This window comes from Coenobita brevimanus, chromosome 20 (genome assembly GCF_032717465.1).
Source record: "Coenobita brevimanus isolate Jiangsu-jjx chromosome 20, ASM3271746v2, whole genome shotgun sequence".
Classification (NCBI taxonomy): Eukaryota; Metazoa; Arthropoda; class Malacostraca; order Decapoda; family Coenobitidae; genus Coenobita; species Coenobita brevimanus.
The window spans coordinates 3207501-3226916 of record NC_136973.1 but is presented as its reverse complement, the minus strand read 5'-3'; the positions used below and the strand labels follow the sequence as shown (position 1 = coordinate 3226916).

The window sequence follows — 19416 nt, the reverse complement described above, 5'->3', positions numbered from 1 at the left end:
AAATTAATACAGATGAATGTACTAGCCATTCAAGCGCATACAGGCATCCCCCATTTAACGATACAGTACCCGATTTACCATTTCAACGATAGTTCAGGGAGACAAAACTCTGTGCTTAATACTTTTTCAGCTGGAAAGTGAAAAGAAATGAGTGGCACAGCAGGGAATAAATGTGAATATAGGTTATCCAGTACTAAGCCTTTACCTTCAGACTACCTGGAGTGTAATACTATACTTTAGCACTGTGGGGTTAATATGGATGTACTGGAAAGATTTTGGAGCATCTTGAGATGGCTTGACCAAAGGGAGAGAATGAAGAATGAGAGTCTGAGAGACTGTACATGAGTGAGGTGGAGGGGAAGAGGGGGATGGGGACACTGAGGATCAAATGGAGAGATGAGGCGGAAAGGTATAAGAATGAGGGCTGTGTTGCTTGAACAGAAGGCAGTCTCATGGCTGAGGACAGGGTGACAAGATGATCTGTTAGTGGCCACCCCCTCTGAGATATACGGTGCTTGGTTATAGGCAGAAAAACAGTACTATGTGCAGTGTTTTTTTCCTTTCTTCCTTTTTTTTTTTTTAAGTTTTGCAATTTGTGGTAGGTGGAAACCAAGGCAATGCATCCCCACTGAAACCATGTTCTGGACAACACAACCTTATTGTTACACAAGGGATGCCTGTACTAAACTTTGCAGCATAGACACACTGCAGCACACTTCTCCCAAGCACACAAACCAAATGGATTTCAACATACTGTGCACAGGATTGATCTCTTTAATTACCAGAGCTGCTAACCTTATATGTGCACAATTATTAGAACAATCTTGATCCTAATACCTCTATAGACAGAGGTCATGCTTGGAACCAACAATCAACAACATTACCATTCTCTACCACACATTTAACAATAAAATATCTCTACACATAAGAAAGAGGAAGGAAAGTGCATCACAGTGATGGAATTAGTAATTTAACAATATCTGTGATGCAACACATTTCAAATATATATTTCACCTACCTTTTCTTCCTCATATGTTGCCCCATGGTATAGCAAACTATTGGGGAAAATTAGTAAAACAACATAGCATTGGATATCACTCAAGATTATTAACTCAAAACAGATAACCAAATCACTAAACCAAACACAAAGTCCCACCAACAACAGCCTTAGAATCAAATCTTTATATATACAACCAGTTAGAAGCTAGTGAAAGCACCTACAACAATCACAAAAAACATGAAAGATATGATATAAATGTGTGATACCATACCACAGATCAAAATGTCAGAGCAGGAAGACTTATTCCATTGAACTTTTGTTTTAAGATGATATTCCCAAAATGACAAATACAGTACCTTTAAAACTCAGTGTCTTTACTGTACATGTCCACAGTACACTACTTTGATTTCAAAAGAAGCCACACTTTTTGTTTCAAAATTTTTTAAAAATATGAACACAGCAGCAGTTCCTGCTAATGAATAATCTCCCTGAGATCAAATACACAAATATACACAATAAGCTCTTTGAACTAGTTGTAACTCTTTATACATTCTGTGTTAAGTTCTTCAATTGTCCAAAACAGTAATGTGCAATATGATGAAGAGAATGTGAAAAAACTGAGATGCCCATAAAGCAACACATCCACAAATCACTGAACCCGACAGTGATAGATACTTATAACTACTGATGGTAATATGTTAACTGTACTGGCGTAAAAGTGATGTGCATCAAACACCCTACCATACTGACATCAAGAAAAAAAAGCAGATGGCTCATATTTAGTACTTTAACTTTACTTGAATTAGAACACAACTCCAAAATACTGATATCAGGTAACACGTATGGCCTGAGACACACTCAATAAACTTTCTGCAATAAATAATGTTTACAACAATTTCTCCTCTTCGTCTCTGAGAATAATGTAAATCTCTAGTGTTCATATAAACAGTAAATTCCAACAAGACTGTTACTGAAAGATTCATAAATTTAGTCATTTCATATATGTTACATTTAAAGACAACTGACCATGCTTGTATGTCTATGTCTTTTCCCTTGATGGCAGCTCTCCAAGTGTCATTTTCTTCTATCCATGTCTCATTCTAGCAATGGAGCTAACCTTTACTTCTCTTACACTCAAAATGTCCTCCAAGTAATAAAACTCCTCCATGCATTCAAGGTAGCTGCTTCCCATGCTGACACTTTCCATTTCACATTTCATGTACACAACATGGATACTCCTACACATCCTATACTGGAAATTTCTTACATCCTGCAGTCTACCTATCATGTCATTATAAATTCTGTGGACCAACCTACTACAACTTGTGCATATGACAGAATTCCTCCCAACTGCCACTTCACATGATGCAAGGGGCCACACACCTTTGTTCCATGACATTTCCTCCCACACACCTAATGAACATGACCTTTGTTTTATCAACAATACATTGAGTTCCTTTGATTCCATCTCATCCCTTCACCTCTCAAACATCTCTCTGGCCCCCTCCATGCTTTCAGCAATTGAGATTAAATAGACAGCATCTAACAGATCTTAAGGCTGCCCATACCTAAACCTCTCAACACTGCTTCAAGTTCCAAATTGAACAGCAACAGTTTCAGCACTGAACACTGATGCACATCAACACTGACTGAAAATTCCTCACATAACTCTCCACACACTCTTGCTGACTTAGCTGTCTCTTCACGTTTTACTGAGTTATTCTTAATACCTCAAGACAATTCTATCCACTTCCGAAGAAACCTCATATAGTAAAGGAGTAAATGCAGGTTATGTCTAACCTCTTCAATGTTAAAAAATATGTCATCAGAAAGAATGGGTTAAGAAGGACTGCTTGGTTATCAATATAGCATATATTTAAATACTCATGCACTGACTGGACAGGCAGTGTACTGAAGTCCCCAAAATTCTGATGATCCACATGTAATGGTAAGTAAAAAAAATAATTTCTTCATGCCTCTGCTCCATGAGACAGGCTTAGTATTCAGAGATTGGGTCCTACATGAGTAATGTTCTTGTAGCCTATTCAAAACTGTCTTATATCCAGGACTGGCTTGCTCCTTACCATGCTGGATAATGATAAGCTTACAATCTCTCCTAAACATTACTTCACTCATTCCCTTTTGTTCTATGTCAAATTTCACTTAAATAATTCCCATGACGGCATCTGATCTGCTAGAAACTCAAGGAAAGACAATGCCAGGATAACAAGAATAAGAAAGTGTTAATAAGCTACAGAAGTTGTTAGTATCCCTTAATTATGGCCTTCATATATTGGGAGATTTTTTTTGAAAGTGCAGAACTAAAACTGGTGGCTTACATAAATTTTTATAGTTTCAGTTTGAAGCATTGATAACTATTAATGTAAAGTGACCGTCAATATCAACGTGCACATCTAGACCCCTGTGTGTTTCTTGCAGTTAAATACCAAAGACATGCTAAGCTTCACATTACATGAAATGGGTGCTCATGTTTCACACTGACAGAAGTTACTTTTTCAGCACTTGTATACCTACTGAAAAAATCTATCATGGAATATATTATGCATTCAATGTATCAAGCTTTAATGTATAAGGTGAGCTAAGAAAGGTAGTTCTTTCATACCTTAATCTTCTTATTCTGCAAGACAGTAAGAGTTCGTCAAATACACCAAAAATCACTTAATGGCAAGCTAAAAATTTATTTCAAAGATTAAGGGGGCCAGTTCATGCAAAGCTCTGCTCAGTTAATTATGATTTGCTCATAAGTTTGTTAGCATATTTGCTACTTCATTGCATGCAAAAATCCTCCCACATTATTGCTACTTAATGGGCTCAAGGACACTGCATCATGGGGTCCACTGATATGTAAATGTTTGGCCCTACTTTTGCTTTTAAGTAATACCACACACTATTCGAGAAAACAGAAAAAAAAAAAAAAAAATGGGCACAGAAAAAGAGGACGGACACCATCACACACTATCTGAACGGTCCCGTAGCCCAAGCTTCTCCTTAAGGATGTTAGTGAGGCTGGGCTTGTCAGGGGTGAGAGGGAGAGAGGAGCAGGAAGAGTGAGTAGCTGTAGTGGCTCCCGAGTAACCAGCGACAACAGAACCTGGTGCTGTGGTGTGGCTGTGGCTGTGACGGTGGCAGTAGCATGGTCCCTGGTGGCTGCTGCTGTGGTGGTGGTTGGGGGGGTGGGAAGGAGGAAGGGGGGCCGTACCTATGGTGAAGCGAGGATAGTCGCAAATCTCGCACTTGTTCATGTCAGGGTGGTTGATGAAGGTGCACTTGGAGCAGCCCCACTTGTGGCCCGTCTCATCTGTTGAATCCCCGCCCACACCCTGCCAGAGCAATATCAGTAGTACACCATAAGAGTATTAATCTCTGCCCACACCCTGCCTGAGCAATATCAGTAGTACACCATAAGAGTATTGATCCCTGCCCACACCCTGCCTGAGCAATATCAGTAGTACACCATAAGAGTATTGATCCCTGCCCACACCCCCATCCACACCCTGTTAATGCAATATCAGTAAGACATCACGAGAGTGCTGATCATTACCCACACCCTGCCAATGAAGTATCAGTTAAACATAAAAAAAGAACTACTTCTCACTCACCCCCTGCCACAGCAATATTAGTAACGTATCTTGAGAGTATTGGTCCCTGCTCACACCTCGTCAATGCAATATCAGTAAGGCACCATAAGCAAGCATATTCCCACACCACTTCCCCACCCACACCCTGCCAATGCAATATCACTAAGGTATCATAAGAGTATTCATCCTATCTGTGCCCTGCCAAATATCAGTAAGGCATTATGAGATTAATGATCCCTACCCATCATCGTATCGTATCGTATCATATCATTTATAAAGAATCCAACGGGCCATGCATGCATAACTGTACTTGTGGATGAATTTCCCCTTCCTAAGAGTGAAAACTGTGTGGCCAGTTACTAAACTCATAGCTATATTTCACTTTCATGGAAGTAGCTTCCAGATAATTTTCTCAAATCTGAGTGACAAGCCAAATGATTTCTTGTACACCAGGAAACCATTTACTATGTTGGGTGGTAACCATATAACCAATCCATGGCGCCTGGTGGTTCAGAGGGTAATTAAGGCACTCCAGCCAGATTGAGCCTGTGCAGGTTTATATCCAAGGGATGGCTGGGGGTTATCACTCAAGTAATGCCACTCAAGGATGAGTGAGGCTGGTCACTCTCATCTTAAATGTCAAGACCAACTTGCCTAGCCCCGGGCTGCCATGCTCCTCATGAAGCAACGCAGGATTAGATGATGTATGTATGTATGTAATAAGAATTTAATGGCAAAAAAGAATATAAAGAAGTGACTTATGACAATAAAATGAACTTCACAGCAAAAACTAACATAAAAAAGGTGACTTAATAATGAAGATTTCCCAGTAAAGAAGTGACATATAATGATGATAATGTGGACTTAATAGCTAAAAGGAACATAAAATAATGAGACAAAATCAACTTTTAATATATTTATCCAATGAAGAACACCATAGGACTGGATTGAGGGGTATGGAATATGGTACATAGATAAGGCTCTTACCTGCGAATGGTGATGTGAGTTGTGATGAGTAGATGACGCTGGAAGGGGTGGTGGTGGTGCGGGTCTGATGGGGACATAGGAGCCGGGGTGGTGGTGCTGCTGCTGGGGGATGTTGGGGGTCTGTGGGGTCAATGACGTCGCACTACCCAAACTTGACCCAGAGCTTGCCCCTGGTGCACACAGGAAAAAAGGGATAAGCCTACACAAAGAAAAGAGTGATTAACACCAGTATATTATTTACAGATTACCAATATCCATAGGTATAAAGAAAACGTACACTAAAATACCATGTACACACTACTGTATAAAGGAACAGCCCATATTTGGAATTAACAACTTGAAAGGAATTTGCTGATTCTTCAAATTTATCACCAAACTGTGCCATCTCTTTTGTATGTGAAAGTTGCTTCGAAATAACAATGTCAGTAGTGTGCTGTACTGTACTATACATTATATTACATTGCAGTACACAGTGCATAATCAACTAACATGATGCTACTGCTCTGAGAGTATCTGTAAAAAATGAAGGACAAATTTCACAACTGAATTTGTTGGGCTGACAACCCTCAGGCAGTTACTGATAATTCCGATGCTAATTTATGTCCTCCTATAACTGTAGGCTATATGTTGTCTGAAATATGTCAATGAAATATTATCACTTATCAACAAGAAGAGATGAGACAGGAGATGATAATGGCAACAGTAAATTCTTAAGGAGGCAAGGAGGGGAAACTTAAAAGGGGAACGTAAGCCCACTGCCACCAGCATGTACTGCCACTTCCAACCTTTAATCTGGTAATGAAATTGACACAATGTAAAAAAAAAAAAAATTAATTAATTAAAAAAAAAAAAATTTGGTACAGGAGAGAATTTGATGAAAGAAATGTTAAAAGCCTGAATGGTGAATGAATAAACGTATAATATATCTAATGTCATTGGGCACTTGATTACTGTCGTTGTGGATCTTATTATCTTGTGTTAGGGAATGCTGCAAGAAAATTGTGATGATGATTTTCACGTTCCTCATCTAACGAAACTATGGTACTTAAACAATGTAGTCCAAATTACGTTACAGTCCACCTCTCTAAATTAAACATTTATACAATACTGCTGAGGATACAAGCCACTACTTAGCATGTACTGGTAAATAAGATAAGAGTAAGGCTGAGGGTGGCACGGCACTGGTGAGGTGGCTTACTGTCCCAGTCTTCCACAATGATGTCAAATGTGCCCCCTCTCAGCACCAGACGTACTTCTCTCCCATCCTCCTCCTCCTCCTCCTCAGTATCCTCTCTAATCTCCTTCTCCTTGTGGCTGTTCCATTGTTGTGTTGCCATAATGTTGCGGAAGATCTGCAAGGCTCGGGAATACTTACTAGGCAAGGGAGGTGGCTGGGATGCATCGGGGTAGGGCTGTGCTGAAGGCAGCCCTACTTCAGCTGCTGGCTCCACATCTGGTGCTGCTCACACACCATTTGTAAGATAAATACAATTAGGTAAACACTGTACATACAAATGAACAATGAAAACCACTGCTGTACAATCATGCTAGGAGGTGATGTCGTAAAGTCCATGAATTTTTTATCGGCCTTCTGACATCACTTAATAGTATGGCAATACAGCACGCAGAAATGGACACCCATATATTTGTGCTACAAAAGCAGACACTACAGGAATAAATTATTGCAACAAAATATTATCAATATGAGTCACAAAAGTAGCTGTAGTTACTAAAAACATCAACATCTTAATCTTATTCTCTACTATCATATGGGATGTATAGGATTATGAAACAGAATTAGGAAACATAAATACAGATGAGCTATAAAAAGAATACTGTACTCAATGAAATGGGTCAAACATCCATTTGCACATCAACAACACACTATGCAAATGGAGATGTTTTATTTTCGCTATCTCTTGACAGTTTTATTCAGGTTGGGACAGAATGTCTTGGTAAATCCTTTAGAAGATAAGAGGCCTTTCCTACGCTGGAAAAAAAAAAAAAATCTGGAAGCTATAAGAATATATTTTAAAGACTGTCAGTCAGATTAAATGGGTTAAAGCTACTGAAATTCTTGGCTCCTCCTAACAGCTGGATTTAACTTTTTATTTCCTCAGTGAAATCATGGAGCCATCCTTTGAAGCTTCCAAACTCAAGTAAGCATAGGTACTTTTATGATGATGATTAAGATGACAAGAAGAGAAGGACAGAACAGTACAGAAAAAGTTGAGAAAAGTTACTTACCAAGCCGCAAAATTTTATTCTCCATTTCGTAACATTCTGATTGTAATCTCTGGTTCTCTTTTTGCACTTCCTCTATTCTCTGAAAAATAAATACAATTTTCACTTGCACACTGTAATGTACTCTACCTGCATCAGTTCATGTGTTTCAACCCAATGATGTATTTTCTATATTATTCTTGGAATTGTACCTTCAAGGGATTTTATTTACTTTCGGAGACAAGGTTTTCAAATTGGACAGGTTAGATACTATATTGCCTTCACTAATTCCTTCACTATTACAGGGCTCTCCAAAGCAGAATAAAATCACCTGAAGGTAGCAAAAACAGAAGGAATAACATGTCATCAGTGTGACAAGATTCATTCTTTGAGCTGTAACACATGGTGGAAAATAAAAGTCAGCAGACCTAATTCTGGGTACATCAATGTAAATATTCTAAACACTATCATTTGGCCTCACTTACTACACTGTTTATACCAGGGGTCGGCAACCTTTTGAACATGGTGTGCCAGTTTATAATTAATGCCAATTTTTTCGCCACTTTGCGTGTCAGGTAAGATTTTTTAACACTGTAGCGACAGTGTTAATTGATTTAGTAAGAAAGGATGTGCCCACCTCCCTCTCTCTCTTTCTCTCTCTCTCTTTGCATTTTCAATATTTTCTTTGTTACACTGGATCACGTTGAGTGCCATAGTATAGCACTTCACGTGTCAAGCCTGGCACACGTGCCTAGGGTTGCCGACCCCTGGTTTATACCATCCAGTTCTAGAAATAATTAATAAAATGACTGCATATATTGTGGTAGGTGGGGGCGCTCACCATCCACTCACTCAATGTACTGCTGCTACTAGGTGTCTGCCCTGTCCTCTCCTCCATCCTTCTTTCCTTCCATCTTCTTCTGTCTTTCTTTCCATCATTCTTTCCTCGCCTTTCTGCCTGCGGGTGACTTTACACTCCCTCTTCTGTCTTTCAATCCTTCATTCTTTCGTCTTCCTTCTGCCTGTGGGTGACTCTACACTGAGTGACAAGCCAAATGGTTTCCTGTACACCAGGAAACCATTTACTATGCTGGGTGGTAACCATATAACCAAATTTTGGCGCCTGGTGGTTTAGTGGGTAATTATTGTGCTCCAATCGGATTGAGCCGGTGAAGATTTATATCCAAGGGGTGGTTGGGGTTTATTGCTCACATAATGCCACTCAGGGATGTGTGAGGTTGGTCACTCTCATCTTAAATGTCAGGACCAGCTGCCTAGCCCCAGGCTCCTACGCTCCTCATGGGGCAACATAAGATTGGATGATGGATGGATGGATGGATCGCATATAGAGAGCATTGTGGGTAGCATTGACCTGCTACCAATACTGTATTACTGTACTAACCATTGTATTGGTGTCGGCAGTAATCTTGCGTTGGTGTTCCCTTGCCTGTAGCTCCTGCATCATCATTTCCACCTCACGCTCTAACCGACCTTTTTCCTCTACTTGCCGAGCCACTTCCGCCTCCAGCCGATTCTTTCGGGACAGCTGCTCTGCCACCAATGCTGATGCACCAGAAAAAGTTACACCATAATTTCTATGTTTAGTTAATTTTAACAGAAAATTACCAGGTTTTTAAAAGATGTAATAAATTCTTGACCAACATATTAAAGTATACATGGATAGCAATTCTGATTATGCAGTTTATTTCTTTCAAACTGATTTTTGTTTTGAATGCTGCCAGACTACTTTAGTTCAGATTAATGGTGATTCTTTTAAAAGGGGACTAAGTGCAGACTGTATCTAACTTTGCCACAAAAAAAAAAAAAAAAACAAAAAAAAACAATCTGCTAAATTAAAATGTCCATACAGCAAGAATGACAGAAAATATGTAACTGGTCTGAAAAAGTTAAATATTGTTTAAGGGCAATGAAAACCTGAGCAATGTGGTCCATGTGCAAGTTTAAATTATCTGAGGCTGCAAAGTATTCCTGATTAATATGATTCATGACAAATATTTAAGACTGAGAAAATAAACTTTACTGTGTAAACACAAAATTATTCAACTTTCACAGTGTTTGTATACAACTGAGAAACTATGAAATATTTCTCACTAATATCCAACAGGCAATATTGAAAGCCAATACTATACTTGAAATGTTACAAAACTACAGGTTTAACTGATACACACTGAACAATTCTTTTAAGTATCAAAAATTACTGTACCATTACAGAGTAAATTACAAAAAGGAGACTCACTGTATATTACAATTATTTAACGCCTTCAATCCAATGACATATTTCTGGCTTATTCTTGGTATCTTCAGACAAATTTAAACAACTTAGCAAAGACCTCTCATGATGAAGGGGTTAATTACATGTGTATCTTGCCGCTCTCATTTGAAAAGTCTGACCTAAACTAAATACTATCATCCAAAGGCAGTAAGATTAAAGTACAGGTACGTCACTGGAGAGATGCAGTTAAAGATATTCACCAAGGCAGAGTAAAAAATTCTGCCCATTCAACATTTCACCACCTGAGCTTTTTCAGGACTAAGAACTTGGTGCAAGCTATCACATAAACTAAAAAACTAGATGTTAACCACACCGTAAATTAACTGGTTCCTCTGGAAGTGTGACATTCCATGTCTGTTTTTTATGGATGCAAAACCCTTGTCTCAGCTGCTTCATATTCACTCCATCCAACTAACTCATCTCCTGTCAATACCCTATCTTCATTAACTTTCACACCTCACTTTCTTATACACATGTTTATCATATCCATCCACTTTATTCTTGATCTACCTTATCTTCTCTCATCTTCAAAATCACCCACATAAACCCATTACACCAACCTATCTACATCCATTCTCTCCATATGACAATCACTTAAGCACACAATCAACAGATTTCCTTACTCTATATCCGCAAATCACTGTGTTTCATATCCTACTCCCTTTACACACTCCACACACATTAATAATCAGCTCAACTGCCACCACTCCTACTCTTGACTTTTTGTTCTCATACCACACCAATCTCTTACACACACATTTCAAAAGGGGGACTACCACATCTTCACGAAATCTCTGTCTCTACACTCACATTTCTGATTACTACCAAAGCCTAACTAGATACCTTTCTGAGCCACTCAACTCCATTTCCTTTGCACACTTACCTCTACTTCCTGTTACAGCACCAAAACACGCACATTCAGTCACCAGTTTAAGTCCCTCCCTCCATTTACTGGCACAGCTGGGATAAGGTTACTGTCATTCTATTTACATTTACTGTACTTCCAAACCATGCTGCTCAAAAGAGATTCACAAAACTCTTTAACTAGTCTGCAATCCTCCTGTTCATTGTTAGAAAGAAACTCAGACCTGCATACATCAAAACCAAAATACTCCACTCTTCATTATTTACCAACATCCCCAGCCCTCTTTCCATAATCAGCAACTGCTTTTCATGTGCTTCCTGAATTATGATGCCTTCTCCGATACCTAGTCTGAATCTTGAAATTATCCAGTTCAATACTGTATTTAGTATTATGAAAACCAGTTCCTCTTGGTTGTCTGGCAGCTACTGAAGTATAAAGCTACTCTGTTATTCAAAGTTGTTCTTCCAATAAGCTGTTAGTTATGAAAAAGCTCTGGTGCTGAAATATGCTGAAATACTGAATATATTATAGGACTGTTCTGAGTGTGATGTTTCCCTGAAAAGAAAAAAAACAAGAACTGAATATTTACTATCCAGTAATGGATGTTATAAATATTCAGCATTTACTTATGAGTTTTAATTTTAGCAGCTTTAAATGATAACCTGCAGTAGCTAACACTGTTATAAAAAAAATAATAATAATAAAATAAAAATACCTTGTTTGCTTAAGCTTCAAATTTAATTTTCTGTACTCGCTTGGCATTACAACTAGGTGCTAAGTGTTACCTCTACAGTCCTAGTATTCCTGATGGAAAGCTTAGGGAAATTAATAGATTATATATTAATACTTCCAGTATCAGGAATGTTTGATAACGGTATCATAAAAGATATTTTGCTATGTAAATTAAGAATAACCGTGTTCACCTCACTCAAACATACCTACGCATTCAAACCACCATATCTTTTATGATTCAGAACTAAGAGTGACATATACCCACTATAAAATATATACTCCTGACACTTGAAACTAACACTGTTTACTGACTTCAATATATTAAGTCTAATACTATCCTGAGTTTTTGTAAAATACTGTTGGTAATATTAATGCATGTGTACTGGAATCTGAAGCTGTATTCACTTAAATGAGTAAAGAAATTTTGTTACCACAAACCAGACATACTTCCATATGAGACAACTATGACCAACAAATATCATGCAGGATCCAGACCAGCCATGGCACACACTAATATTTGTATACTTTAATGGTAAGTGGTGAAAAGCCACATAATTGCAAAATTATACTGCACTGCATTATTAAAAATCAATAAAAATTCCCAACACAGCCAAATACAATACATTTTATACCATTATGGACATCTAACAGCAAACTAGGCATTCTACAGTAAACAAAAGATCAACAGTAAAGAAAAGAAAAAGTTAGTAGCCACATGACTATGATTACAATCAAGTGTGGGTTGTGGCAGCCTCTAGTGCCAGGTAAGGGGAGCCCAGGGTTGAACACAGGGGTAGGGCGTGTGAGTGGGTGTGGGTGCGAGGCGGCACACAAGGAGCACTCACACACACACACGCTAGTGCATGCTGCTCTACCTTGTATGTGGGAGGAGTCAGGCCTGGACGGTGGCACTGCCAATATGGGCTCTCCTGCAGAGTAGCCTAGGGTGGGGTCAGTGGTTGGGGGGTAGTGCAGGGGGTGCAAGGATATGGGGGGCCTAACACACTCTGGCAGTGATGACTTCCGTTCTCCAATATCGACGGAGTCGGGCATGTACCAAGATTGTGGTCGCCTGGTCTGTTCTTGCACCCCCTCCTGACCTACCACCTTCCCTGTTGTGGGGAACACTGCTCCCGTGGGAGTGGAACCATCATTTGCACTGGAGCTGTACTGGATGTGGAAAGCTGTGTTTGCCTGGGAATTTTTATTGTCAAGGTTTGTGCGCATGGCAGATATTGTACCACCAGTGGGACCTATGGAAATCTGAAGGGAGGAGCGTGAACCATGGCGATGATCAAGAGAGGAAGTGGAATAGGTGAGGGATGAACCACTACTTCGAATCTGAATTGGGGGTTGGGGTTCAGTACAAGGTTGTCTCAACTGGAGGTTGACTGAGGTGTATGACCGACCACACACTGACACTGTGCCATCACTGGAGGGAGGGCCTGGGGCATGGTGAGCCCCATGGGGAGGGAGTGGGGTAAGGTATATTGAAGAGACATGACGCCGACCTGGTGGAGGGCGGCAACTACTGCTACTGCCATTGACAGTAGTGGGGCTGGTACAGCTGCTGATGGAAGTGGTCAGTGTGGTCGTAGTTGTGGCTGTTAAAGTTGATGGCGAGTCCATTGCATTTGGAGGGGGAGTTGGGGAATGAAACTGCCTATGTTCTATTTGTTCATAATGAGGTTCCATATCACTTATATTGTATTGTTGTCCTATTCGTGCATCATAATGTGTCTCAGCACTTTTCCGTCGCTCAGGGGGTCCTTTCTGTTCAAAGTCACTAAATGGATCAAATGAGTTAGGCACAACTGGTGCAGATTTCGGCAGAACTGGGGTGCTGGAGCGGGACTTAGAAGCCTCACGGGAGCTATGTGGGGAGTCCTGCCTGCTGAAAGCCCCCTGCACTTGTCTGGCAGGAAGAAACTGAACATTTGGTCCATGAAAGCCGTTTGAGACAGACGGATGCCATCCATACGTAACTGGGTTATTGACTGCCGGCTGGTAGAAGATTGGGCTGGCGGCCACAGCTGCAGTGGTGGTGGGGGAGGTGTAGACCGGCTCAGCTCCCCCACCAACCATTGTGCCTGGACTGTAGCTGTACACTAGGTATCCACTTGAGTACAGAGGGCCAAAGACATGATGTGTGGCAGCAGAGTGAGTGACCGGGAGGGCACTGGGGCTGGTGGCAGTGAGCACAGGTGTGGTTGGGGTGGATGGCACACCAGACGGGGGGGAAGGGACACCAGAGCGAATAGGGGAGGTAACACGGGACATGGCGGGAGAGGACAGGGCACTGCTTGACCGAGATCGGCCCCAAGGACCATAGTAGCCCCCGTGGTGCAGCTTAGTCTTCTGGGACAGCTCTTCTTCACATCGTTCTCGATCAAGGCCGTACTGGAAAACAAGAAAAATAAATATGTTTAGCACTACTGTATATAACAAGATTTATAAATATCCTATGCTAGTACTGCCATCAGAATGGAGTATCATATCATATTATAGTAACTTATACACAGTACATCAGTTACTTCACTCAAGTAATACTCCGTATTCCGATACACAAGTTCACTTTAGAAAACACATTTTGGCATCAACAGTTAAATTCTTCTGAAAGTGTATTCCACCAAGAGAAATAGAGTGTAAAAAATAACTAATTACCCTAAGTGCCAGCATTAAATATGACACTCAGTTTCACAATATTAAAAAAATGTAAAAATATCCCGTGTTTCTTCCATATTCATTACATTAATGCATAAGATAATATTTCTGTGTTGTATACTTAATATAGACTTCCGTATGTAATTTCTTGCAATAATTCAAAACAACAACAACTGCTGTAACTACATCAAAGTTCTTTAGTAACTGATGACAAATAAACAAACATAGCAATGCAATATGGATCTAATACAAGGTGCAGTACAAATTTACCTCTAAAAAGCAATATTACAGAACAATAGCTATTATGCACAGTATGTCTTCCATATTCACAGGGGATACATAACAAAAATATTCGTTAAAAAATCCATGGCTGATTGGCGTCTCCCAAAACAGCCTTTGTTGTCATAATTTAGCCAAGTAATTGCCTAAAAACCTTTTGCTGTGCCCCCACACTTACCAGACTTTATAACCTAACTGCTCAACGTATATTTTGTGAAGGTTTATTATCCCACAAGTAATCAAATCAGCAAATAATGATTTCATGAATATGAAAGGCTAACTGTTTATGGAATACTGTACTGTACAGGAAAATAGTGCACACAGAAGCTACATATTGTTGCAAGAACTGAGGCTTCACTCAAAGTAGAGTGCAACTAACAAACAATAAGTAAATAAATAAATAAATAAAAATAAAAATAAAAAATAAATTTTGCATAAGGGTATTCTTAATTTCATGTTAATTATCTGCCTGTTGATAAGCATATTTAACCCAAAAGTGCATTGGAAAACTGAGAATCAGGATTTAAAATATCAACCCACAGAATGCACAATGTTATCAGGAATGGGTCATACAAATAGAGCATTTTTGCTTTTGATATATGAGCTGAAGCACTCACACCTCTTCTTACCCAGAGGCCACACAAACAACACTGCTAAATGGTATCCTCATGCGTTTAGTTGACACTTATGATCTTGCTTTTGGGTGGCACCTCAATTCTGACAAAGAGTACGCAAAATTATTAACACAATACCAGAACAGAATTACAATTCATTTATACTACCAGATATTCAAAAAAGGGTCTTCTGCTGAGGCTGGTAATGGATGATATATTTAGTGAACAGGAGTGAGACTTACCTTCTGTATACTCTCATTGACATCATTGTCTTTTAGGTCAGGGAACTTCTGCTTGAGATGGTGGAAGAGCTGCATGTGTGGTATGTTTCGAGTGTCAGACTGCGGGCGCGCAGAGTCCATAATGTGGCCACCCTCCCCTTCCTAATATGGCCCCTCTCCACCCCCTGGCTTCCTGCTACTGCTTAGTCACTATGTCACCTGGGCAAGAGTGATGGCAGGGCAAGGTGAGTGAGGCAAGGCGTCCTGGCAGCTGAGGCACCACGCTACCTGCTGCACCGCCCAGCCCCACCATTCGCCAACCTCCACCATACTCACACCTGCAACACAGCACCAATGCATTTACACTCTGGGGCTCCTATCACTCACTGTATGCTGAAAAAAATATTCTGGTACCAGTCAGAATAAAATACTATACCTTAACTTTTCCGGTGGGAAGGGCAACAGTTGTGAATGAACTCTATGGCATAAACTTTTCATCTGTCACTTCGGGTGTTCTCATACACTGACAACCACACTTCCCATAATTCTTTGTGTCTGTCATCCTATTCCTTTTGCACATACATCATGTCCCAGCAGACTATTCCACATAGGCTTCTTATTCTGATTCAGGCATTCAAACACTTATAAGGTCATTCAAGAGGAGACAACCTACACAATTGTACAATAAGGCACAGTAAATTCTTTTTACTTTAACCTGGCCTATACAGGAATTCTATTTTGAATGCAAAGTTGAACAATGCATTAACAACAGAGTATACTGTTAGTATGAAAGAAATGTAATGGAAAGAATATACAGCCACTGAGTCAAATGAAATAGGTACCAAAAAGAAAAAATCTGGGTCAAGTTAAGGTGAAAGAACTATACAGTAGTTGATATAGCTGACCCTACTGAACATCGGCTATATCAAATTATTGGATACTGTACAGTAAGCTCTCAATTACCCGTCATTGCAATGTCCGGCCCAATGCAATACAGTATCTGGTGCTGCTGGCTCAGCTCTATTAAAGCAATATTCGGCGAAATTATGCAATATCTGGTGCTGAAACGGGACATAACTGATGGTTCTATGCAATATCCGGTGTTGAGGTGTATCAACCAGTTCATAAATGGTAGCCAACTGGCGCTGTATTACTGTCTTACTGTCCTGTATCATTATTTTATGCTTACTCTTCATCTTTTACTCTGAGGAAAGTTTTTAGGATAGAGGTTTGAGACGCAGGGTAACACAATATCCGGCTCGATGCCAAATACTGAGCCGATTGGAGGTACTATGCAATATCAGCATTTTACTTTAACCGGCATAGGGCTTGGCTGAATTAGGCCTATGCCAGATAACTGAAAGGTTACTGTATATCATCAGCCTCTTCCCCGAGTTGGTTCTATATGGCCAGGATTCACTGTAGTTTTATGCCCATCTTTTTACACATTTTGGGTTATTATTTGAAAAGTTTAACTGATAATCTGAGAAAGGTGTTTTGAGATAACAGACCCAAATAGGCTGCAAGCAGAATAAGCCTCAAGTCAAATGACCTAGAAATAACTGAGCGTATGGTAACAAGTGTTGGTGAGAAGACAGGAACACCAACAAGAAGAAGAAACAGAGAAAGAAAGAGACCGAGAGAGAGAAGAAATTCCCTTGTGAAATGCCATAAGAAAATACAACATATTTTATCCTTCCATCACTCTATGAGCTCAGTGTTTATTTACTTTGCTTTTGTTTACTAGCCAATCAAGCTAAATCCCTTCACTCCAATAATATACATTATATTTTAAACTTGCTACCTTTGAACAATTTTATTCAGCTCAGGAGTAGTTTTTCGAACAGGAGAGGTTACATGTGGTTTTCAAAAACTTTTTCACAAAATGAGATCTCTCTTTGGGTAAACATAAAGCATCTAGTTACTGCGAAAACATTAATTAAAAAATAACATAAATGAAATAAATAAATAAGTAAATAAATAAACATCACAAGAGTCCAGCAGTTAATGTCACTTTATCTATCTGGTCTGCATTATATATTATTTCATCTACCAAGGGGTTAATGTCACTCTATCTATTTCTTCTGCAGCAGGCTATACATAACTTTATCTACCTGCTCTGCTGCATTATATTTTGGGGGCTCAGAATATATGTTACAGTTGTGCACCCCAGAACCCCCAACATTTATTATCAGCTAAAGTGGCGTGGCAAGTGAATAATGAAGTGTAAACAAATATTCCTGTTTATGTAGGTTAGTGTGGTGGGTGGATTAAGGGTGGGGTTGCTGGGTAGGAGTCAGAGGAAGTGTGGGGCAGTAGGAGGGGAAAGTGTGAGGGAGGAAGAGGGAAAATGTGGAGGAAGGAAAAGTGTGTAGAGGAGGAAGAGGGACAGTGTGCAGGAGGAAGGAGAATGTGGTGGGGTAAGAGGAAGTGTGGGGGAGAGGGAGAGTGTGGGAGAATATAAGGGGACGAGGAAGAGTGTGGGAGAGGAGGTGGGAGAGTATCAGGGGATGAGGGGGAGTGTGGGAGAGGAGCAACTTTGGGGGAAAAGTTAGAGGAAGTTTGGGGGGAAGGAGTGTGGGGGAAGGGGGGGAAGGGTGTGGGGGAGGAGGAGGGAGGGTGGGGGGAAGGAATGAGAGGAAGTGTGAGGGAGGAGGGGGGGGTGAGGAAATTTAAGGGAATACTGTATGTGGAAGGAAGAGGAGGATGTAAAGTGAAGCCACATAAAGGAATGCAAAGGAGTATGAAGGAAGCCAAACAACAGCAGACTTAATGGTGCTTTCGAGGCTTTTTGTTTCAGAGAAGATTATGATTATGATATTTAATTTTATAAGCTGAAGATAAAGACAGTAAGGCAAGAGGGAAAGACAGTGAAAGTGAGGAAGTGAGTGAAAATGTGTGAAAGATGAAGAAGGAGTGAAGAAGAGGAGGGAGGAGAGTGTGGGAAAGTGAAAGGAAACATATGAAAGGAAGAAGAGGGAATGATGAGGGAGAAGGGAAGTGGGGGAAGGGGAAGAGAGAGGAGAAAAGGTGGAAATAATGAGAGAAGGACCAATATTGGGATGCGGCTACCACAATGTGGGGTTGAGGGAGTGTGGGGTGAGGGGGTCTGGTGTGAGGGGGTGGGTAAATGAGGGTGAGAGGAGTGAGGAAACTGGGATAAGGGTACGGTCACATCTAGTATGAGGGAAGGATGGAGGAAATACCCATTTGTGTGAGTTAGTGAGTGAGAGGGCAGGTTATAAACATGGCTGAGTAGGTGAGGGCTATACAGCAAGGAAAGCAAGCAGATGGGAAGGGTAGGGTAGGGTAGGGTAGGGTAGGGTAGGGTAGGGTAGAGTATAGGAGGGTAAAGAAAGGAAGGATGCATGGATCTCATGAACAGACATCTCGGATCAGAAATTACTAAGGAACCTATCCAAGAAATCATATTCAGAAACATTTCTTTAAATTACAGTATCTACTCCAATACGTTATGACATAAAACCTTGCAGTGACAGAACACAAAGATAAGAACAATTTGAGAGAGAGGAAGGGAAGAAGGAAAGTGAAAGTGAGAGGAAAGAGGGGAATGGTGAGATGCAGAGAGGCTAGGAGACAAGGAAATGTGGAGAAGGAAGGGATAAGGTGAGAGGAAGAGTGGGAGGATGTTAGATGAGAGGTGCAGAGAGGGATGGAGGAGGGAGGTGAGAGGTGTGCCCAGGGAGTGAAGAGGGAGATGAGAAATGCAGAGAGGGATGATGGGAGACATGAGCTGCTGAGAAGAAATAAGATATGTGAGAGGTGTAGGACCGAGGGGTGGGGAAGAATGGAGGGGGCAAGGTGCTGTGAGGAAAGAGAGAGGTACTGAGAAGGAGGAGGAAAGTGAGACGTGTGAAGAAGGAGGGAGGCCAGGAAATGCAAAGAAAGGGCGGGAGGAAAAAGATGAGAGGGACAAAG

At 40.5% G+C, this 19416-nt stretch overlaps 1 protein-coding gene across 7 annotated transcripts in view; it reads right to left on the bottom strand.

Moving 5' to 3' along the window:
• LOC145391966 (uncharacterized) overlaps positions 1-19416 on the bottom strand; it is a 69221-nt gene that overhangs the window by 11894 nt on the left and 37911 nt on the right. For 4 of the 7 annotated variants that reach the window (XM_080266469.1, XM_080266470.1, XM_080266471.1 and 1 more), the window contains exons 3-9: positions 15499-15815; positions 12575-14099; positions 9212-9372; positions 7834-7912; positions 6962-7045; positions 5587-5756; positions 4221-4341 (exon numbers count right to left, since the gene is read on the bottom strand). In XM_080266469.1, the coding sequence (XP_080122595.1) occupies positions 4221-4341; positions 5587-5756; positions 6962-7045; positions 7834-7912; positions 9212-9372; positions 12575-14099; positions 15499-15618 (2260 nt within the window). In that variant the 5' untranslated portion in view covers positions 15619-15815. Of the gene's footprint in view, positions 1-3969; positions 4342-5586; positions 5757-6961; positions 7046-7833; positions 7913-9211; positions 9373-12574; positions 14100-15498; positions 15816-19416 lie in introns of those variants that run through there. The other 3 variants (XM_080266468.1, XM_080266467.1, XM_080266473.1) reach the window with 3 other exon arrangements.